General features: G+C 41.3%; 1 protein-coding gene across 5 annotated transcripts in view; it reads right to left on the reverse strand.

Annotated features, from left to right (window-relative positions):
• Positions 1-867: 867 nt before the first annotated feature.
• LOC117952469 (protein FAM126B-like) overlaps positions 868-22024 on the reverse strand; it is a 42094-nt gene continuing 20937 nt past the window's right edge. For 4 of the 5 annotated variants that reach the window (XM_034884783.1, XM_034884784.1, XM_034884781.1 and 1 more), the window contains exons 4-13: positions 20497-20598; positions 19134-19313; positions 17122-17202; positions 15020-15135; positions 12367-12462; positions 11524-11640; positions 9857-9944; positions 9558-9714; positions 8603-8782; positions 868-5328 (exon numbers count right to left, since the gene is read on the reverse strand). In XM_034884783.1, the coding sequence (XP_034740674.1) occupies positions 4625-5328; positions 8603-8782; positions 9558-9714; positions 9857-9944; positions 11524-11640; positions 12367-12462; positions 15020-15135; positions 17122-17202; positions 19134-19313; positions 20497-20598 (1821 nt within the window). In that variant the 3' untranslated portion in view covers positions 868-4624. The remainder of the gene's footprint in view (positions 5329-8602; positions 8783-9557; positions 9715-9856; positions 9945-11523; positions 11641-12366; positions 12463-15019; positions 15136-17121; positions 17203-19133; positions 19314-20496; positions 20599-22024) is intronic. The other variant, XM_034884785.1, reaches the window with a different exon arrangement.

Raw genomic sequence — 22024 nt, forward strand, 5'->3', positions numbered from 1 at the left:
GTGGGTCCCACCAGGTAATGTGGTGATCAGATGTGTACAGTAGGTAATCAGCTGGAGCTGTGACCCGTTTCTAGACGTTTGAGACAAAGTGCAGCTTTCAGTTTGTTTTTGAGCTAAAAATTTGTGTGGCAAAACACATCTAACACTAATCAAAATAGAAAGGAAATTAAAATCTCAGTCTGTGATCATAGAAATTATTCAAATAAGTGCCTTTTTTCCTTTTTTGGAAGAATCCAAAATTCAATTGTAGATTGCTGATCAAGTGGCAAATCACTGCATAGACAAATTTAGGATGTGAAATGGTTTTGTGATTAGGAAGCGTTATGTTAAATAATAATATTCAGGTTCAAATATATCCCCCTCATATTGACTGTTGTTTTGATATACCGCCACTGGGTGTCAGAACATCATCACTATACACAGCCCCAATCACAAGCTGCAGTTTTGCTGTCAAGTATTTCAGTCTACATTTCTCAAATTTAGTATTGGATGTGGAAAACATTAACTTAAAATTACAAATATATGAATTTGATGGGAAATTTCCCAAAACCTGATTGTTAAAAATGTTTGACTATAAAACAGGGGCGATTCTAGGATCACACCTTTAGCTTCTAGTGAGAATGGGACACGGATACACTACCTTGCAAAAGTGTTAGGTTGAGAAAACTTTGGCTTGTTTGTGAATACTGTTTACCTTTTGGAATTTTGGATAAATCACCTACTAAAACAGTCGTTTTAATAAAAAAAACATTTATGAGAAATATATTTGTGAAATGATCTCAACAACTGAGCAGTTATATGGTGAGTCACTGTGAGCTCTATCACATTTTACCCCTTGCACATACAAAGCAGACAGACATTTAAATATCCCTTACGGCACAATATTTATTCAACAATATACAGATTAATTTCTCTCTACATCTCAGACTGAGCTTCAGTTTGTTATATTTATCTTGCTTTCACCTTTGTACATTTTATATTTACAAGATTTAAAATAAGTCTTTTTCTCCATTTATATAACATCAATAGTACAGTGTCATCACATTATCCAGCAGCTTTCCTCGGAGCATCTAGATTAGATTCATCATTGATAATCTGTCTATATCTCGTACACCAACTGACGTCTTTGAGCCACAGAGCAGCAAACTGACAAAAGGGCCCAGCATGCACCAAAAGTCCCAGTGCGGCATTCTCTTTGTGAGCACAGTCAAATGACAATTGGATGGTCTTCTTCACCAACATGAGAGGGGTCCTTCACTGAATGAGGAAGCTATTGTGCATCTTGACAATCATCTAAAATGCATCTGCTCATCTCAACCGACACAGATCAATGAAAGCCGGTCACACCAAAAACAAAAAAAGGGGAAAAAAATGTTGCATAGAATCAATTCTGACTTCAAGAACAGAAGTTTTGGTGCTGCCATTTTTTTTTCTTCTCCTGAGACCTTTCAGACCCCTTAATATTTTTTTTTTTTTGGTTTTGGAAAATAAAAAAATAATAAACGGCTCTACCCTTAGACTTTAACAAAAATAGCATTGTGTTGGATGTGACATCACATAGAAGTACTACTTTAAAGAGACTACAACCCTGCATTGAGTGTATACACGTTTGCACATATATCATTTCAATAACTATCTTGAGGAAAGAGGTGGATGGATTAAAGTGCATTATACTGTATGAAAACAAAGCCCACAGTTATCACATGCAGGACAGGAAATGAACTTTGTCCACCAGCGACAGTGGCTGACCAAGTACACACTGACCAAGTAAACCTTTTTTGAAATGTAAGTGGACCTTATGTGGATTTCAGGGCTCATCATTCACTACATTAAATAGCATATTTTTAGCCACAGTCCAGTTTTATCAACATTCACTGGCTGGTGTTCATTTCCCACCCTGATAACATGCAAATCAGACACTGAGGAATATTTGTCTATCCGTTACTCTAAGTCAACCTACAGAACCAACATGGCTGCTGGTAACATTGGTCAGGGGCACTCATTAATGACATGAACACATCACCAGTTATAAAAACAGGAAAAAAGGGCCACTCAACTCACGGTAAAATACAGCAAATGGGGACACGGCTTGTGAGCCACACAGCCCAGGGATGATAGCGGACAGACCATGTGACCAGGAGTGTGAACTGTGGCTGCACTCCTCTCCTCTTCTTCTTACACAGCCAGGTCAAGGAAGAGCATATGAGCCCAAAGAGCTGATGATCAAGGCTTTTTGGCCTGAAATGTTTAAGGCTAAAGCGCATACAGAATTCCCTCAGGACCAGCAGCTGTGAAGGTTTTCAGCACAGTGGGAGCATGAGTGTGTGGGATTTTCACTGCGGACTGAACTGACTTGTCTATATACATTAATCATTCATCCTTATTTTAAATAAGCACTTGAGCAAGACATGGGAAATGCAATACAACAGCTGACATCTACGATACACAGACGCATATTATACTGCTTTTACATGTGAACAGCAAATAGTGATGACTGAAAGTACAGTGTGTCGCACACACCTGTCATGAGTGAAACGATTATTCATGTCAAAATAGGTAAAGCTGCATCCAAGGGTGTGCTGAGCCATAAGTCCACACATCCCTTTTTTGTCCCTTAACTATAAAATAAGACCAGTAAATGGAACAAAATAGTCATTTTAACTTAAGACATCCAAGCAAAACAAAAACTTCCTTAACGAGAGGATGTGTATTGGCACATCTGGCAAAGATGAGGACGAGATTTGGGTTTGGCTCGCTGGCTGTTTCACGCATCTGAAACAGCAGTGCTTTGCAGGGCACTAAACATGCAGACAAGCACGCCATGTTCAAATCACTCAGCCTGGGCAGGGAGCACTACAGAAGGCTGGCTAGCACTGTGCAGGCAGATGCAGGCATTTAACAGCAGAGAAGATCCAACTCCATGCACATGAGGATAAAAAAAATTGCACTTCAAAAATTACATTAAAAAGAAAAAAGATCAGCAGGACATTTCTAGGAATTCAAATAATCAGGTTAATCCTGAAGTGGTTATTTGATAGAAGACAGAAAACCTGAAGACCGTTCTTGTTTTGCAGCTAGGTTTTGTGCATGGTGTGATTAAACTGAAATGCAAGGCCGAGATATTCAGTCAAAACTCCTCACGTGGACACACAGATTTTACGGTGTCATTACAGTTGCAGTGTGAAACCAGTTTGGCCCCCAATATTTATTTACTCCCGCAGTTTAAAACCTAATGGGGTCTTTAAATCCAGCGTCTGATTAGGAGACACGCGTCTGAGTGGTAGGGTGAACACACAATGAGGTAGAACAAAATGTTTCATGAGCATCCAATCAGAGTGCAAAGCACGAGACCATCGTCGTGGTGACTGCTGAAAGCGCAGTGACCAATACAAGCCTCCAGATGGCAGTATGTCACCTGCTCAGACATGACGCCACACACAAGCCAGAGCCCGAAAAACACATGCACAACTGCGTTGGAATGGAAGGACCCATTAAATGGTTTGAATAATAACCATAATAACAATTAAATATAAAATACAGTCATTACCTGTTAGCTTCAGACCCAAAGCTGCACTGTCAACAATGTTTTCATCCACTTCTTCCACAAGATTCAGCTTCAGATTTTAAGTCACAAGATTAATTCATTCCTCTTACAGTACAGTACTGATTTCTTTAGATTTGTCAAGTTAAAAGCTTGGGGCAAGACAAACCCTTACCACAGTCCAGTTTGGCTTGACAACAATCTTAAAAGTCTGATTTTATAGCTCAAATGAGAATATTATAATTACAGGATAAAAGGAAGTTCGTGGGCTGAAGAATATTTAATATATCTTGGATCTGTCTGATTTCTGCCAAATAACCGTCAAACAAGTGAAGAACAAAGCTACCTTATTTGGATTGTGATTTAGTAATAAAAAAAAAAAAAAATGTAAAAAAGAATTTTATTCATTTAAAACCATTCATGCCTACTTTAAAAACAACAATTAACAAGTAAGATAATCAGCAAGAACGATTGCACGTGAGCCCGGGGAATGAAAGGGAAGGAATGAAGACAAAGAGCAATAATCCCCACTCTTCTCTACATGAGCGACGGTGTTATTGCTGATTTTCATTGTTGACTGATTCAGTCATGAACTCAAAAAAATCTGAAATGTCATTCATATTATATCTATCTATCTATCTATCTATATATATATATATATAGATATATCTCCCATACAGCTAGCATGTCATCCTTTTGAGTTTTCGTTCAACACTTCTTTCTTTTGAAGAGTTTCTGTGTGGAATGCTCAGCTTTGTTAAACGGGAGGATGCAGTGACATGCTGGGCTGTAGTAACAGCGTTGGGCAGTCATCACTTACTTCATTTTCAGTAAGGCTGAACCCACCAGCAACAACTGCAGGTCACAATTGTGATGGATGTTAAAAGGGTGGAGACAACTATTTAACACACACACACACACACACACACACCAACCACATATAGGTAGACAGAAATTGTCAATAGGGTTGCAAAGAGTTGCAGAGAAAAACTGCATGAGGATGAGTGTTATGAACAGGTATTTTGTGTGTGTGTGTGTGTGTGTGTGTGTGTTTGTGTATATATACCATGTCCTGCACTGTAGTTAGACCTGTGATATGATCTGCATGTTGAAACTAGGGGAGCGGGACTGCCTGGTAAGAGGAGCTCCAGGAGACAGGAGGTCCTGGGCGTCCTCTGGCCTGATGAGGTGCTCCTCCTTCAGGCTAATGGTGGAGTGGCGGTGGGAGCCACCTGCTGGAAGCCCTCCTTCCTCGTCAGAGCCCCCTGCCACCTTCTCTTGCTCATCATCGCCTCCATTCAGGTTGAAATTCATGCAGTCAAAGGACTTACTGGAGGAGGTGCTGCCAGTCCGCAACAGCATGGGCCCCGCAGGGAAGCTCAGGTGCTTCTTTATGGGGCTCAGCTGGATGGCATCTAATGTGATGCCGGCTGGAGGCGTTTGCTGCCTCTGGTGTTGCCTCATCACTACAGCCTGGTGACCCGCTGACAATTCTGCCTGTTTCTCTGCCTCCCTCTCCCGCTCCTTCTCCCGTTCCTTCTCCCGCTCCTTCTCCCGTTCCTTCTCCCGCTCTCTCTCCCGCTCTCTCTCCTTGTCCCGAGACAGCCGGGCCGTGATGGCTCTCTTTATGCTGCTGCTGCTGCTGTTCAGGCTGCCGCCCCTCGGCCCCACACTGCCGCCCACCTTGGTACCGCTGGGCTGGCTGCTGTTTGATGCCCCGGAGGAGAAACCCTCGTCTGGGTCGTTGACGTTGAAGGAATCTTCTCCGCCACTCATACCATCAGCATCTGAACATGAACATATACAAAGAGACAGAACGAAAGCATGATAGACAAACAGAAAAGTAAGCAAGGTCAGACAACAAAGGTTACATTGACAAAAGTAAGTAAACTTTTAGTTAAACTTTTAGCCCTAACACCCTAAGAAAAGAAAAAAAGACAGGAGAAAATCTTGACACAGCGCTTTCAAATTACTAATAAATCAATTAATATTAATAGTTACAGTAAGTGCCAAAATTCTGAAAGTAGAAAATATGGTCCAGAGAAATACAAAAGGTTTATAGCTGCTGATTCTTGAACAGTGATGTAAATAGGCCTGCGACAGACTGATTAATCTGAGCAATAACATTAACATTCTATATATATATATATATATATTTTTTTTTTATATAGGTAGTAAGTAATGTAGAACAAATTAGCAGACTAAATGAAGAGCCTTCTAGCACACTCAACAAACCATGCTGCTTCTCTAGCTAACTCATTATGCACCAAAGGTTCAATTCAATATGCTGCACAATGACTTTCTCATTCCATTCAAATCGACTAAAATCTAACTTGCTGTTTGTTTTGGAAAATTTTGAATTCAATAAGCTGCCAGATAGGAGAGCAGAGCTTGTCTAGCGAAATATGTCACAATCCATATATATTATACAATTGTTATCAGATGATAAGTTGATGGAACACTGACATGGAGACATGTAAACAATTAAACATTTAATAATGCATCTATGAACTCCTTTGAAAGCTGAAAGGGAAAAAGATGATATATTGAGTTAGAAAGAAATTACGTTATTGATATACAGTATGCAGGGTAAAGCCTGTTAAACAGGAGAGACAGTATCAGCCGTCTGTCTTCGTCATGCATCGTTGGGACAAGCAAAGTTTGATAAGAGGGAACCACAGGCAGCACCAGTAAAGAAATGGAGAAATCGAGAAGAAAAGGTCTGGACTGACATGCACATTTAACATGAGGAGAAGACGCATGCTCTCCTGCCCCATCCCTCATTTCACTTGCAGCAGTAACCCAGCTGTCAGACGGTTGGCCAGCCGAGACGTGAGCCTGCCACTCTGTGGAGAGCACCGGGGCGGGTACATACGTACATCTTATCAGATAAATAGTGCTGCAGTTATAGCTGACAGTCCACAGCGCGGATTGGGCCGGTCTGCAAGCCCAAGCCATTACAAGTCAGTCCAATCTCAGATGAAGAGCTAAAAGTCCTTCAGAGTTTTGCAATTAAAGGATCATACCAGTGTTTTTCCATGTTTTAGCTTTTTGACTAGAATCTGCTTAAGTTCGTTTGTGCAACACATTCATATGCTTGCTATTGCTTTCCGGTTATTGCGACAAAATTCAGTCAGCAGAGCCTAAAATGTACTATAGATGGATAATACACTACGGTATTGTTTCTTTGCCTTCATTTTTATTGTTATTTTGTTGTGTGCTAATGCAACTTTGGAGCAGGGACCTCTTTTAAAAACTCATCCTTGATGGTACATTCAAGGACACTGTGACATGCAACATTTTAGAAGTGACGGTTGAAGAAAATAAAAACACTGAAATCACATGTATGGATCATGTTAAAAGGATAATGTAAGTTGTGTAGTAACAAAAATAAGGAAGAAAGCGCCACTTGGATACACAAGGAAGGTGCTCCTGATGTAGGCAAACATTGTCCACATGTAGGGAAGTGGATTCCCTTAAAACTTAATATAAAATCAAATAATAATATTAATAATAATAATAATAATAATAATAATGCAATATTTAAGTTAAAAAGCCTACATTAGCATGGCTACATTTTATTTTTTTTAAATGACGTACTGCATATCCACTGTGTTGTTCTTTGTAATGTCTAGCATTAAAAACATTGTTTGGCAGGCAAATTAACCAAATCTAAGATCCAAGCTAAGATTCAAGCTTCCTGTCCCTTTTTTCTCTAGAGTAGATAGCTTTACTCTGCACATTCGTTTCACTGTAAAGTGAAATGAATGGAAACCAATGGCTTCCAAGAAGGAAGGGGAATCTTTTATATTTCCCCCAGGAGGGATTAATCAAGTACTGATAATCAAAATATGTATGCTATACCGTGGAATATGGTTGTGACACAAAGTAAATGCAATTTGTAGTTAACAGGATTAAACATGCAAAGCCATCAGTATGGCAACGTCCAACATTCCCAAACTAAAGCTCATGTGTTAAGATATTTCTTTCTGCAACAGAATGTCCAGTAAACATACACAGACACTGAATGATCAACCGTCTTTTTACACAATCAGTTCTCTCCTAATTGGGGGGCAGATTTCTTTGGGGATTCTTTAAGTACAGCTGCACCAAGTTAAAGATTTGAAAAAAAATGCAGCAACCAACATGGAAATGGACACACATTCAATGAGAAAAAATGGGCTATATAACTCCCTGGCAGTGAAGTAGTATTGACAATATTCAGTCTGCTCACTTGGCCTTGTCATTTGAAAGGTTACTGTTCCAGGGTTTTATTTTTTTAGTGGAAATTTTCGAAGTTTGCCGTAGCGTGCGCATGCATGATGCTGTGCTGACACTCACTGAGCTGAGGAAAAGAAAGGTAGCAGAACACAAAATTAGCATTCAATAAAGCTGCTGGACTAAGACACAAAATGGAAGGCCTCTTCCTGCAGAATGGCAGCAGCAGATGGTTTGTGGCTTGGCCTGAGTGACCAAAAACTTGCTGTCAAGGGGGGGGTGCACAACAGAAACAGAATGTCTGTTGCTCTGTGCCGGTTTTGTAAAAAATGTATGCATTTTTCTGAACTACATTATTATTTTTTTTAAACTACAGAAAAAATAATTCTATAAAAGCTTTTATCAGACATGGAGAGTTGAGAAAGCCCAGAGTAAAAGGTCAAGCTGCAGGCTGGGCACTGAACATGCTCAGTGAGTGACAAGGGCAGCAGTCTAAAATACGTTGGAGACATGATGAGGAAAAAGAGAGGATATGACATGATGACAGGCCCATGCAAAATGGCCACTAGCCACCACTAGCCTTCCATCAAACCCACAATAGGCGACTCTTCCATTCTCGGATGAGACAAAAAACAGTGGTGGTGGCTGAGGGTCTTATAGACTGGATGAGTTAGTATACTCTGGGGAATTTAAGAGGCAGCCAAAATGGGAACAGCACTGTTAACCCCCTGAAGTTGAGAAGGGATAGGGAGGAGAGGGAGGAGGGTTGAGGGGGATACAGATCAAAAGAGGCACCTCCTCCTGAGACCCTCTCTGCTCTGAGTGTCCGCCCCTGACCCATACCCTCAAATGTGATGGGGGGGATGATGCTGCTGTTGCTGTTGCTGCTGCTGCGGTGGCTGTGAGGCCACCCTTCTCGCTCCTCTTTGGCTGTGGGGTCCCAGGGAGTGTGGTGGTGCTGGGCGAGGCTAGGAGGATTGACGATGAGGCTCAAGTCTGCACCGGTTGAGTAGTCAAAACAATCTGGGAGTCAACAACACAGACGGGGAAACGTGTTTCTTTAGTGGCAGCAAGAGTCAACCGATTTGGGCCAAATCATGGGCACAGCAGGCCTAACAGCTGTCTGTAAATTCATTTTTAGATTTACAAAATGAACGCAATGTTATTATTTTTTTTTTATTTATTTATTTATTTATTTATTTTTTTAAAAGGGAGCTGCCCCATTAATCACCCATCTAGTGGCTAAAATGGAGTCAGTAGAATCTACAGGCACCATTTTGTCGTGAGTTTCTCTTAAACCGCAAACCATAAATTGAAGTAGTAGAAAGCACTGCCCACACTTGGATAGACAAGACAAGCAAAAACAGAGCAATAAGGAGCATTGAGTGGCACAAGCACCGTGACACAGACTGTATGATCACAATTACATACAATAACTGACATGAAACACCCTTTGGACAATGCTAATGGTGTGGCTGGTTTACAGAGAAACAGATTTCCTTCTCACTGTTAAGGTCAACCACCAGAAAAGTCATTTTCTCACCAAATAGTTCCCTCTTGCGGTCTTTCACTGATCGGAAAAAAAAGTTTGTAAGTTTACACCTTAAATTATAACATAACACTGGGGCTTTTTCTTGCATAACAGGACTCTAAACAACCCGAGAGTGCAAAATCAATAACGAGGGCAACAAAAAAAAAACAGTGTTATTATTGTATTAGATCTACTGTGCTGTCACATCTACTGAGATCTCTCCCGATTCCGTGCTTCAGCCATGAGCCAGGGCTGCTGCAGTCTTACCCTCTCTCTTCCAGCGGTGGCGTCGTATGGAGGCGGTGGTGATTGCTGATATAGAAATGCGGCTAATGGTGGGTGTCACCTCCACCTGGAGCACCTTGCGCCCCTGTGGCTCATCGGGAGCCCGGTCTGGCAGCGAGTTCTTCATGGCGTTCCCCAGCTGGAGATCAGACATACACAGATGCAGATTGATAAGCAGTTCACTGATGAAACCAGGAAGGTATTACAAGATTTGAAGCCTGATTATGACCCTGATTTAGCATAATCATTTCTGATTTTAAGTATTGTGCTGTTGTTCTCACCAAGAGAGGCTGGGAGTAAAGCTCCAGCTGGGCTCTGTACAGTATGTCCTCCAGGGCTTCCTGCCCCATCTCCCACTCCCCATTGTATCTACACATCACAAAACACAAATGCACGCACACCGGCACTTAACAACGTCATGTTGTGAGCTTATTTGAGAAAATAGGAGTGCCTGAGAAGATATTTGGATGTCTGCATCCCATGCCCGTGAACGAGAATTAGTTGTTTAGTAATGCCTGCAGCTTCATTCAGGGAGAGAAGGAGAAATTGCCTTTAACCTGTGCTTTACTTTATTTTCTTACAAATGTAAATTGTTTTAAAAAGGAACACACACATTCCTTCAATCAAATCACAAAAATGCACACAGAAGAACATCACCATGTATATTTGACGATTGTGAAACAATTAGACTCAGTAATTTGTGTAAATTGAATGTGTTCAAACAGTGTGAGTAAATGATGGATGTAAGTGTGTGTAGAGATAAATCTTTGTGTTCCTCCTCAAGCTCTTTGCGAAAAGAGGATGAAGGATGTCTTTAGCTTTGCATGGGCTGGTGTCATAACCCCGTAGAGGGATTAATGAAACAGCAACAAGAAATAAATACGGGAAACATAAAAATAAAAATAAAAGAATTAGAACTGCACGGCTGAGCTCTCTATGATCTGGTCCTGCACGTGAAATAATCGCACAGCCACTTAAAAATGCTTTGGGTTTCCTTTAAACTCAAGATGAAAAAGATGGAATGAATGGGCAGGTTAAAACGGACTCTCTGATGTTGTACAGGCTGGAACATTGGTCTGAATACAATTCAAACTTGTTAGACACATTTTAGATTTTTTTCTATTTGTTCCGATATCCCTGTGTGTCTCCCCCGCTCTCCCTCACTCTATGTGGTATTACAGCATTGTAGCATTAGCAAACATATTAACCCAAATCCCAGAGTGTCCTCAACCAGTGCCAAGGTCCCTCTGCATGTGTGGATCTGTGGACTCATCTTTATCTGCCCTTCGTGTGTTTGTCTTTTTCCAGCAGTATTGACTGCTCCAATCTCCTAATTGATGCTATGTACCCTTGTTGGGCAAGGAGACAGAATGCATACTTCTTCCCTTGCCCCTCTCCTTGCCACACAATCCTCATGGGAACTCATGTGCTTGATATCCGTTAAGGTGAGCAACCAACAAGATTATCTTCCTACCAATAACCTGTTATGCAGTGTCTTCAATAATCTTCAAATAAAAAATGGTGATGTGAAAGGACATGGATGAAAGCTTTTTAATAACAATGTATCAAATGACGATGTGAAAACAATCTGACAATTTGAAAAAGGTCGCTAGAATTATCACATGAATCTGCAGCTCCCCTCACTTTTACAGAGATTCATAGAGAGTTTCAGCTTATTGTCCGTTTTTTTGTACAGTAGCTGTTCAGTACCAAACATCAGAAGGACACAGCGTGCCTAGCTGGTGAACAAAGTGGAAGATTTAGCAGAGACAGATATTACCTGCAGCTATTGTTAGACCATAAACAGAGCTAACAAGAGAGAGTGAATATTGAGCTTGTGTTCACCAGGTGGCCACCAACATAACTCCACATGAATTATCATGTTGCTCCATCACTGCTGGATGTGTAGATGAGCAACTCATTATAGCAGCTATAAAAAATTACGTACATGGCGTGATAAACTGCAGTCAGCATCTGCACCATGAACTCGGGGTCCAACAGCACACGGCTGCAAGGTTCCCTCCAAAGCTTCTCCTGTTGCCGGGGGAAGCCACATACGCACAGCCTGAAGGGGGAACACACATCACGAAAGTAGGGTGAGCAAAATCATACTGCAAAGGGTGGTAGCATAGATCATATGAGCATGGGTGAGAAGAACTAAATCAGTCACTTCCACAGTAAACTACACAGAAAGTGCAAACACATCAAACAGTGAGCAAGGGGCGCACATTTTAACTACTCTTAGAGGTCAGGCAAAGTTAGACAAAGGGGTGTTCTATACATAGAGGCCAAATTCAAACACTGATCATTGTAGTCTGAAATCCTCATAGTCACAGTTTGCCGTATGTCTAGACCAAACTTGCTTCAGGCTTCGTCTGTCTGGTCCTTCACAGTAGGGAAGCCTTCATATCCTGAACCGTCTGTGTGCTGTGGTGGGACAATCACCGGCCGGCGGCTCCACTATAGAGCTTCATATTGTGAATTCCACATTGATTCTTTTTGCTAACCCCAGGGCATCTCAGTGTACCCCAGACAGACAGACTCAGACAGGTATCCATAGGGATGCTTTCTTTTGGCCAATCACAGACAACTAAGCCCTAACAAATGGTATTTTGGTATCGAATCCTATCGAGGTCAGTGTATAGCTACATGGTAAAGGTGGTGATTTAATGCTAGATTCAGTAAAGTAATGGTAATAGAGGTGAGGGTGGTCACTAACTGGGTACAAAAAGGACATAGCTGTGGCTGATAAATGAAACAAAAAAAGGCTTTTCACATGTATTTTCCTCACCGTGAGCTCATTCTGCATACTGACTGATAGGAAGATAGGGGCATGTACACCACGGCAGAGTTGTAGCAGAGCATGAGGAAACACAGCACTTCAAACCTGCAACCAGAAAACAATAAAGCAAGCATATTAATACAGACTCTCATTACATTCTAATTACCTAATTTATTGCAGAAACACCAAAAAGTATATCTTATAAAAATGTGAATACTGTTAATCTGATTTCAGCTAAACCTAATCTTCCATTTTTGTTTAACATCCTATCCACTAATGGCTGTGACACCTTTGCTGTAGACAATTATTTAGAGTTGCTCAAGCAATTTATGAACTTTGAACTGTAAAATAGTCTGTTAAGCAAACTGCTTGCCCAAACTGTTTTGTTCACTTTGAACTACTGTACGTACGTAGATGCACAGCCTATTAGACTGCACTAATCACCCTCAACACACACCATGTCAGTTGTGTAAAATCAGGGCAAATGCAGTGTGTGAGACTATAGCTTATTGGTATTTTTGGAGCCATTACATTTTTTTGGTTTTATATAGCACATTGATTATGCCAATTCATCTGCAGTTTTATGTTTGAGCACTAGGTGGAGCATAGCCTTTGGGGAAGCATAAAGGTAATCAGCCACAGGCACACAGGTGTGTGTGGAAAACAAGGAAAGCAGCTTTTCACAGTGTCAGGTCTGTGTGTCATAGTTGGATTTGTTTGCAAAAGAAATTGAATAGAACTAAAGCAGAAATGAAATGCATGGTATATTGCTTGTGCAACGGTGGGCAGGCCGTAAGGAGAATAAATGGGTCGCAGCACCGTAAGGCAGACAGATTGTGGACATTTGTTATTGGCACGCAGAACCCACGTTCAAGCGAGTTCTCCCCTGGTCCCACCTCATTGGCCCAATGTAGGAGTTGATAAAAGACTCTACAGGTATAATATTTGACAATAAGGCAGTAATTAGTAGTGGAATTGACATAGGAATTATATCTGACATATACTACCGGTCAAAAGTTTGGGGTCATTTACAAATTCCCATTTTACTCCATTATAGACAGGATACCAGCTGATCTGGGTGGCTGATCTTTGATGCAATATCTACATTTCCCATTATCAGCAACCATTCATCCAATGTTCCAAATGCTCATTTTGTTTACTAATCTGATATTATTTTAAAAAACTAACTAAGAAAACATTAAACAACCCTTTTGTAATTATGTAAGCACATAATGTAATCTGGAAACTGCTGCCCTGGTTAAAAAAAACAAGGCAACTGATCTCAGCTGGGATTCTGTCTAGAATAGAGTCCAATGGAAATTTGTGAGTGACCCAAACTTTTGACCGTATTGTATTGTATATAATAATAATCTATGGGCATGATTCAACCGTTAATAAAAAGTATGCCTTTTTAAAACTAATAATCAGCCTGTTTATATGTAATGTGAATTACAAGCTCAGGTCTCATTTTCACTTGACGCAGTAGATTGCATAGAGCTGTCAAGACTCTACCTGCTGTAGCAGAACTGCACTAATAGAGATGTTTAAAATTGTAATGCCAAAATAAATATGACAATTGAGTTGAAGTGATTTGTTATCACCTCGACACCTTTGACGGACCGCAGGCACTCGACAACAGTAACTTGTGTAAAGATCAATTGGGACCGAAGCAGGGTTTGTATGGCATCACAGAGAACATTGGTATAGTGGAAGGGTAAAATATGGTATTGAAATGATAGCAAAACAAAATCAGCAATCTGTAAAAATATCAATACTGTATATCTCTATTTGGTGCATGTGTATTTCTGAGTGTGTATGTGTGTTCTGTGAGATGGAAGACAACCAGGAGGAGGACCTCGAGAGGAAGGACCATAATTGACTGTGCGCAGGGGGAGGTAAATGGCCTGGTTGTATATCAGTCGGACTGAGCCGGCACCTCTCAGGAGCTTCAGGCTTTCTTCTCATAAATGCTATCTCAGGCCCAGGCACACAAATGAGTTTCCAGATGATCTACGAGGCATGGCCCTGCTGAAACCATTCACCATTTTTATGACGATCTATGTTCACACTGAGGGCCACGCAGCTCTGGACAATGTGCAGGATGACCAGTGTTATCGGTGCTGCTCTTACACATCTGAAGTATCAGAGCAGATTATGTTTCTGTCTCCGCACATGGCACACTGCAACATACAGCAGACCATTTTCTGGCAAGACTCCACCACGCTTCATTACTATGCTAAGATTAATATTCATCCACAGCGCCAGAGAAATTGGGAGAGCCAAAAAAGCTTTCAGGCCTGCTGAGTCTGGTAGAGGAGGCTGATTTAGAGTCAAGGGTTCTGCTCTGATCATCTTAAAAGGTCTTTTTCTTATGGGGAAGGATGTAAGTTGAAAGAAACATAACATAAATAAATAAATAAATAAATACAAGAGAATGATGACAGTCTGGAGGTGTCACCTGTGTTCACTGAGGCTGAACGGCCTACAGCGCTGCCACTTCTGTATCCAAAATGCAACAAAAGGTTTTACCTGCTGGTAAGTCATTCAGTCTGGTAGACTTGGCACAATGTCTCTAAACTGCTGCAATTGAATCTCTTTTGTGACATTGCTGCGTCTCAGGTTATTCCCTCTCTGTTAACAGCTGGTGGAGTCGAAGAGGTACCTGTTCTGAGCTGTGAAGGTCTCTCTCTGTGGGTGGAGGCCGCTGTACACCACCCTGATCAGATCATGTTGACAGAGGGCCCCCTCTGTCAGGGCCATGGACCCCAAGCTAGAAGGCTACACACACACACACACACACACACAAGAAAAACAAAAGTTAATTGAACACTTGCCCACAATGATAGATCTTACAACATACTAGTAAAGTGGCAGTGATGATGTTGTGATTGTAATAGGGCGTACACAAGCTGCTCTGCCCTGACAGCGTTGATTGACAAACCAGGCTGTGCTCAGATGGAAACCAGCTGCCATAGTGGTCTCACCTCTGACTGGATTAACTGACAGCACCTCTTTTATTTTAGCTATCACTTTACAAATTTGGGATTTTTTTTCCTCTAATTTTGTTTAATGAATTGCTCACTGTAGAACTTCTCCACTAGAGGATATGTGTTGCAATTTTCCCTGTATCTGCTACAAAGTCCTTCATGCAACATTGGCTCATAAATTCTGCCCTACCTTCTTTTAACTACTTAATTCATGCTCCTATTTAAGTCTCTCCACTTTCTTAAAAGGCGTCTGCACACATAAACTGACAGGTCAGGTTTTCCTGCTGGGTTTAGAGTGGAAGTGAGCCACCTTACCTAACATGATAAAAGGTAATTTACTGAAATAAAACATTAACCTTTGGCAGGGAACATGTCAGGGCGCTATTTCACATCACATGAGATACCTTTATTAAGTCAAGCACTCGTTTAGGCCGTCATCTACTGACTAAATAGATCATGAGACGGTTTACTACTTCTGCTAAACAAGTTCCTGTTTTATTGTAAAGCCTGCCACCTTCTGCAGATCTTTTTGACTTGGAATTATATTTCATAATTATTGGCAAAAGGTATGTAGAGTTGACTGTACTTGTACCTTTTGTCATGTTCCTAGATAATATGATTGGCATGGGAATACGCAAAATAATGTTAAATCTTTGCTTACTTTGAATGGTAAAATAGAAAGAGGAAGTGGCTCAGGTAATGACTGGAAAAGTGATTTATGTCCAACTGAGAATATGTCTCAAGGCCACTTTATTCAGATGGCGAGCTGAGTAAAAGTCACCCCGAAATTTAATTGATATTCTGTCCTAAGTATCTTGGGCGATCCTGAGCAGAGAATCATGGGAGGATGGATTAAAGGAGAGACTAGAGTGTATGCAAATGCTGAAGGCCTGTGATGTGTGGAGCCGTAGTACAGCCTAGGAAGGTTGTTGTGATCAACTCATACTGTATGAAAATGCCCAGTACACATGTTGCTCTGCTTTGAGTAGCAGGAAAAAAAACTGGACTACAAGACACACTGCTTCTTTTTACCACAAGTAAATGTTGACTAAGGACTTCCAGCTCAACAGAAAAGTCAATACTGTGCCCTGTTTTAGGAGTCAGGTCAGAAAGTTGGAGGCATTGCACAAACCAGGACTGAGTGAGTGACTAAAACTAAATAAAAGAGGACTGAAAACCAAAGCCAAAAGACATCTCCTTTTTAATTGTTTAAAATATTCAGAATCAGAAAAGTTTGAATATAAGTACAAACGATTATTGATTTATTCCTGTCTTGTCCTCTTGTCTAAGAGTCTCTGGCAGAGAGAGACATCAGGTGTTAGAATGTTCAAAAGAAAATGGCAACTCTCTAAGACAGGGTGAAAAGCTGGCACACTGAGTCGGACAATCTTTCCTCAGACATTCATTGTGAAGCGTTGTTCACACAAACAGTGACAGAGTTAACCCCCAGTTCTGATGTCAGACGCATACAGACACCTTAAAACACACAGATAGATGAGCCCTGGAGGGGAGGTTAATGAAAATAGACCTCCAATAGAACCATTAAGGAGGTGTCATCTTACAAATAGCCACCGAAATAAGTCTCTATAACGTTCCAATAGTCAGCGGGAAGGAGGGAAGACAGAGAGAAAAAGACAGAAGAAGCAAAAGAGAGGAAGAAAGATAAAAAAAAGGCAGGAATAGTAAAAGTAAAATAGTAGAGTACACTGAGAAGAGAGGTGTGGTATTAAAAAAACACCTTCAAAATACTGATTGATAGTACAGACAGGAGCCCCACCTCGTGATATATCGATGGCTTGGACAGAGATGGGATGGTGAAGGAGAGGAGCTTGCTGTTGCCGTCTTTGTCCACGATCTCCTGCCATACCAAAGAGAGAGAGGAACAGACAGAAAGGCTGTGTCATTTCCACTGAGAGTTAGTAAATGTCGAATTTGCATTCAGAATTTTACCTGCATAACCCTAACCCAGTTCACCCCTTGTCTCTGGACTGGGAAGAGCATTTACAGCATATGGTTAAGAACTGGTGTACGATGGTCCAGTGATCCACTGTCCCTCACGCTGTTGAGCTGGTGGTACGTGTTATTGACTCTTGAGATTAAATATCCCTGCTAGCACCCTCACCACTCTTTTCCAATTTCACAGTGTGATACATAACACAAAGATGAATGAGTCCCTGAAAATGATGCCATTTTTAAAAGCTATGCCGGATTGTGTCTGCTAGTCACAACCGCAGTCAAATCGATAATGAAGTACCTTCATAGAGATATTGCGTTGAGCAATCATTATTTGCCAGAAAGCACTTGTTTTTTTGCAGTAAACCAATTATGTGCAGCTGAGGAGGATTCAAGTGGTTTGTAACAGTTATCAAAGCAATTGTTTTTTTACTCCATTTGAGCATAGTGAGCATTAATTTATTGAGAGCCAGAAATAATCTTGTTTTCTTTGAAAGTATCCTTGGTATATCTTCATAATCTATGGTAGATGTGGTTTATTATTAATTCATTATTTCATATTAATGTTTAATATGTTTGTTTTTTTGTGTGCGCCAACCACCAAGGCAAATCCCTTAAGTTTAACTTACTAAACCCTTTTCTAAATATAGACATTCAAATGTTTATCTAAATGAACACAAAGGAACAATACCACCAGTTCATCCATCCATCGGTCCAAGCATCCATAATCTAGGTTTTGGAAGGTGGTACCAAAAAGGCTTCATCCCTTTTATCTCCCGTTCTCCTGGTCTGTTCAGGAATTGTCCTGTCCTTCACTGGCTAGCAGCAGATCTCTGAATATCTGCTGACAGCAAACCTGTTTATCATGGCTCAATGACCATAAGAGAGAGGTCTATGAGCATGTGTGGTGTGTGGTTGTGTGTGTGTGTGTGTGTGTGTCTGTGTGTAGTGGTATAGACACAGAGGTATAAATTATGCATGGATATACCGTTAGTGCTGGCTGACATGGAGCTCTTTCTATTGATATTTCCAGCTCTTAACTCATTTCCCCAAGGGTGTTGCCTGATGATGCAATCTATCCTGGGTCGATCCATTAACTAGGGACTTTTCCTGTAGATTGCCTTTAACGTAATCAGATATGTTTCAAGGAAAAGTACAGCATTCCTCTAAAAATATATCTGCCATATTGATCAGTAAAGCAATTATTAGGATGTTCTGAAAGCCTGATATTCAGGCTCATAATGAATGGTGTACAAGTGGATGAGTTCTGAACATCGTTAAGGCCTTCTCTTTCAACCGACAGCGATGTGGCAATGAAACAGCACACCAATTATCGCATTATGCGTTTAAAGAGTTCAACAGAAGGAATTTGGAGACTAGTGTCATCCCTGTTGGCCATGAGCATAATGTGTGTTATTCTCTGTCAGGGTCTGTTACACGTCAACATCCCCTAAAGCTGTAGGGACACAAGAGTTTCTATAAAAGGACACTTCACCTAGATGTCCGTTGCAGTCACATCTGCACACAAAAATCCACTTCATTGTGTGTGCAGGACAGTTAAAAAAATATTAATTTCCTCATTCTATTTACTGATGCTCGGTTTCGTTTCACCTCCTTCTCTGCAGCCACTTTGCTAATTTTCATTCCTCTTTGTAACCATATATATATACACTTTGAATAGGGAATGCAAAATGGCTTACACAAGCTTATCTCACAGCTAGCATGTGAAGAATTCATTGCCCCAAATGAGTGTGCAAGGTCTTGCATGTACAGGGGGTACATGCAAGACCTTGCACACTCATTTGGGGCATCCCACATCCCACTACGGAAACCAACCAGGTTATAGATGCCCAGGAGGAGGGCCTCAATGCACCCGTTGCTCTGGCGATCCCTGCTGGCTGTGATGCGCAGATATACCCACACCAGCTCAGGCAGGAACTGCAGGGTGAAGCGGCGCAGGCGGTCATCAGAGCTACGATACAGCTCGAAGAGTTGGTGGCACACGGGCTCCAGCAGCTGGATTGGAATGGGTGCAGGGACAAGTTAATGAAATTGCATACAAGTAAATTTAAATAAGTGAAAAGTCTGAGAGCCTAGTGAAGAAATACAATATTCAACAAATTAACAAGAACGTATGTCTGTGGTGACAGAAAAATCAACAAATAAGTAAAGGTCAAGATGGAGGAGGAGATATTATCAGCTAAAACCTCAACGATAGCCATCAGAAATACATTCAGAAAGTATCTTTACCTCCAAGCTCCTATTTCAAATCTAAACATGATTGAATGTTATCCTGACTATACCACAGTGGGATGGACAGATGGAGGGAAAGTGTTGCTGTGGATCGAGAGTGGGAGGTGTGTAGGAGCAGAGGGGATAAATCACTACAATGAAAGTCTGGTCAGATGTATTCTCTGGGGAACCAGCTGAGCCAATGTGTTTATGCTGTTCAGGGGTCAGTGAAGTGCGTGCCCACACAACACTACTGTACGGGTGAGTGTTGGATAGTGACTGACCCTGAAATAGAGGGCAACTCATTAATGAACTTGGCAAGGCCCTTCATGTCATCAGCAAAGAAAACATGCCACAGTCAAGCGCACTTTCAAACCTATCATACACACACACGATCACTTGTCTGACCATTAATGGGAATGTGCAGCCAGATTGACAACAATAATGGAATTTAGATCCCTGCTTGCTTGACACCCAAATTTGACCGTTAAAAATTAGTGTGTGTGTGTGTGTGTGTGTGTGTGTGTGTGTGTGGGGGGGGGGGGGGGGGGGGGGGGGGGGGGGGGGGGGGGGGGGGGGAACCCACCAGAACCCACCATCAAAAATTCTCTCATTAGGTCTTTTAGAGAAAAAAACTAGTTTGGCCATGCTGGTATTGCAGACATTAAAGAAACAGTGAGGTGCTTTTTGTGTTGCAGCACACATAATACATTTTAATACACCCCTGCTCAGAAATTTAAATTTGTGAACAGAGGGGTGTGTGTGTGCGTGGAGAACACACTGTGTTCCGTCCATCACATTCTCCCAGATATTCTGTTTTAGTGTGCATGTGTAACTCACAGACACAGTCGTTCGTCAAGTTCTTGCTCAATGCCAACTGAGACTACATCATATGAGTCACAACACAGAGCTAAAAACAGCTATATTTGGGACTCTCTCCAAATGTGCACCCTCGGTGCCCTCTCACCTCATTGTTGGGGTCTTGGATGACTCTGTAGAGTGCTTGCACCAGGGACTTCTTCAGATGAAGGCTGCTGGCGTAGTTGGGGATGTGGGTTTCTGGTAAGGACTGGAGTACGAGAGAAAAAGGTTGTTGCCAAGCAATTGCACACAATTTAGTTTTTAAGAATTTGTTAAAAATAGTGGTATAAACAAGCGGCAACCTCCGTTGCTGAAAAATGAAGCTAATAGTTTTAATGCAGTTCAAGTTCATCGTGGCTCTACAAAGAAGTCAATCATCAGACCCCCTGGTTAAAATGCCCAACTTACAGCAGAATAAAACATGTTTACCGCCAAAAACAACAACAAAAAAACGGTTTTGGTCTCAGCTATTTCTCCTTTCATGACAATAGGATTTCGTATGACGTTTAATCATATTCAGGCTTAAAGTTCTGCATAAATAGGTGACAGGTGGACTGCCGTCACAGTAGTCGAGCATAGACTGTAGGATTCATTTAGCTTGCCTTCACCTCTATCCATGCTCCACATCCTTGCCCATTTTTGGATTGGACGACTTCAGGCGGAGCCACCGGAACTGCCCACTTAGTTTCATTTTGGGCTTTTCAGACATTCAGGTGATATCACGGAGACTACGTCCATATTTTATACAGTGTATGTGTATGACACATAAGGCCTCTGCATCATTGTCACTATTATATGCATGGGAAACAGTATTTTCAAGTTAAAAATACAAAGATCTACTGGGTTTTAATGTCAGTGGACACATTTATTTATATTTACATTGCAGAGATGGCCCCTTACAAGTTAAAACCAACCAGCCACGCTTGCTTCACGCATGAGGCGGTACCAAATCTGCAATGGAAAAAGGAAGACGGGGCACCGCGGCAGAGTCAAGGCGATTCATTACACTGTCATTATTTAGCTGTATCTGAAATTGCTCCCTTCTTCATTCGTTCAACTCTCCCTATACAATAAACACTCAGTAGTTTACATAATAGGGAGCGGTAAATTGAGATGGACATTTAATGTACTTATCATCACTGACAGGTATAGGGCCACATCAATGTAAAGCTCTAGGTTGTTGGCAGCAAAAGTGTACATGCTGTGAACGCTACGATTTTTGTAGAATTTTTTTTTTTTGTAGAACCCCCCTCCCCAAATTTAACCCGATGAAAGATATTATCAGCTAACGTGATTGAAAACACGCTTGTGGGTGGTCAACAGTTATAAATCCTTTATAGAAAAAGTAGATATACCAATGTCTCCACCAGCAGCTCCCCAAGTAGACCATCTTTTGGTCTAAGCTAAGGCAAGTCTATTTAAAACCTCATGCAATAAAATCACTACATCACTCTGGATGTATGACCCACACCTGAATGACACAAATTCACACTGATATAACTTTCACAGCACGAAGATCACAGGTGATCTTAATCAAATTAGCAATGACTGCTTTTTTCAAGTGTCCCAGTACACCATGACAATGTGACAGTGAGCCAGCATGCACAATACCAGGAGCCAAAAAATGAAGCAGA

Source organism: Etheostoma cragini, chromosome 11 (genome assembly GCF_013103735.1).
Source record: "Etheostoma cragini isolate CJK2018 chromosome 11, CSU_Ecrag_1.0, whole genome shotgun sequence".
NCBI lineage: Eukaryota > Metazoa > Chordata > Actinopteri > Perciformes > Percidae > Etheostoma > Etheostoma cragini.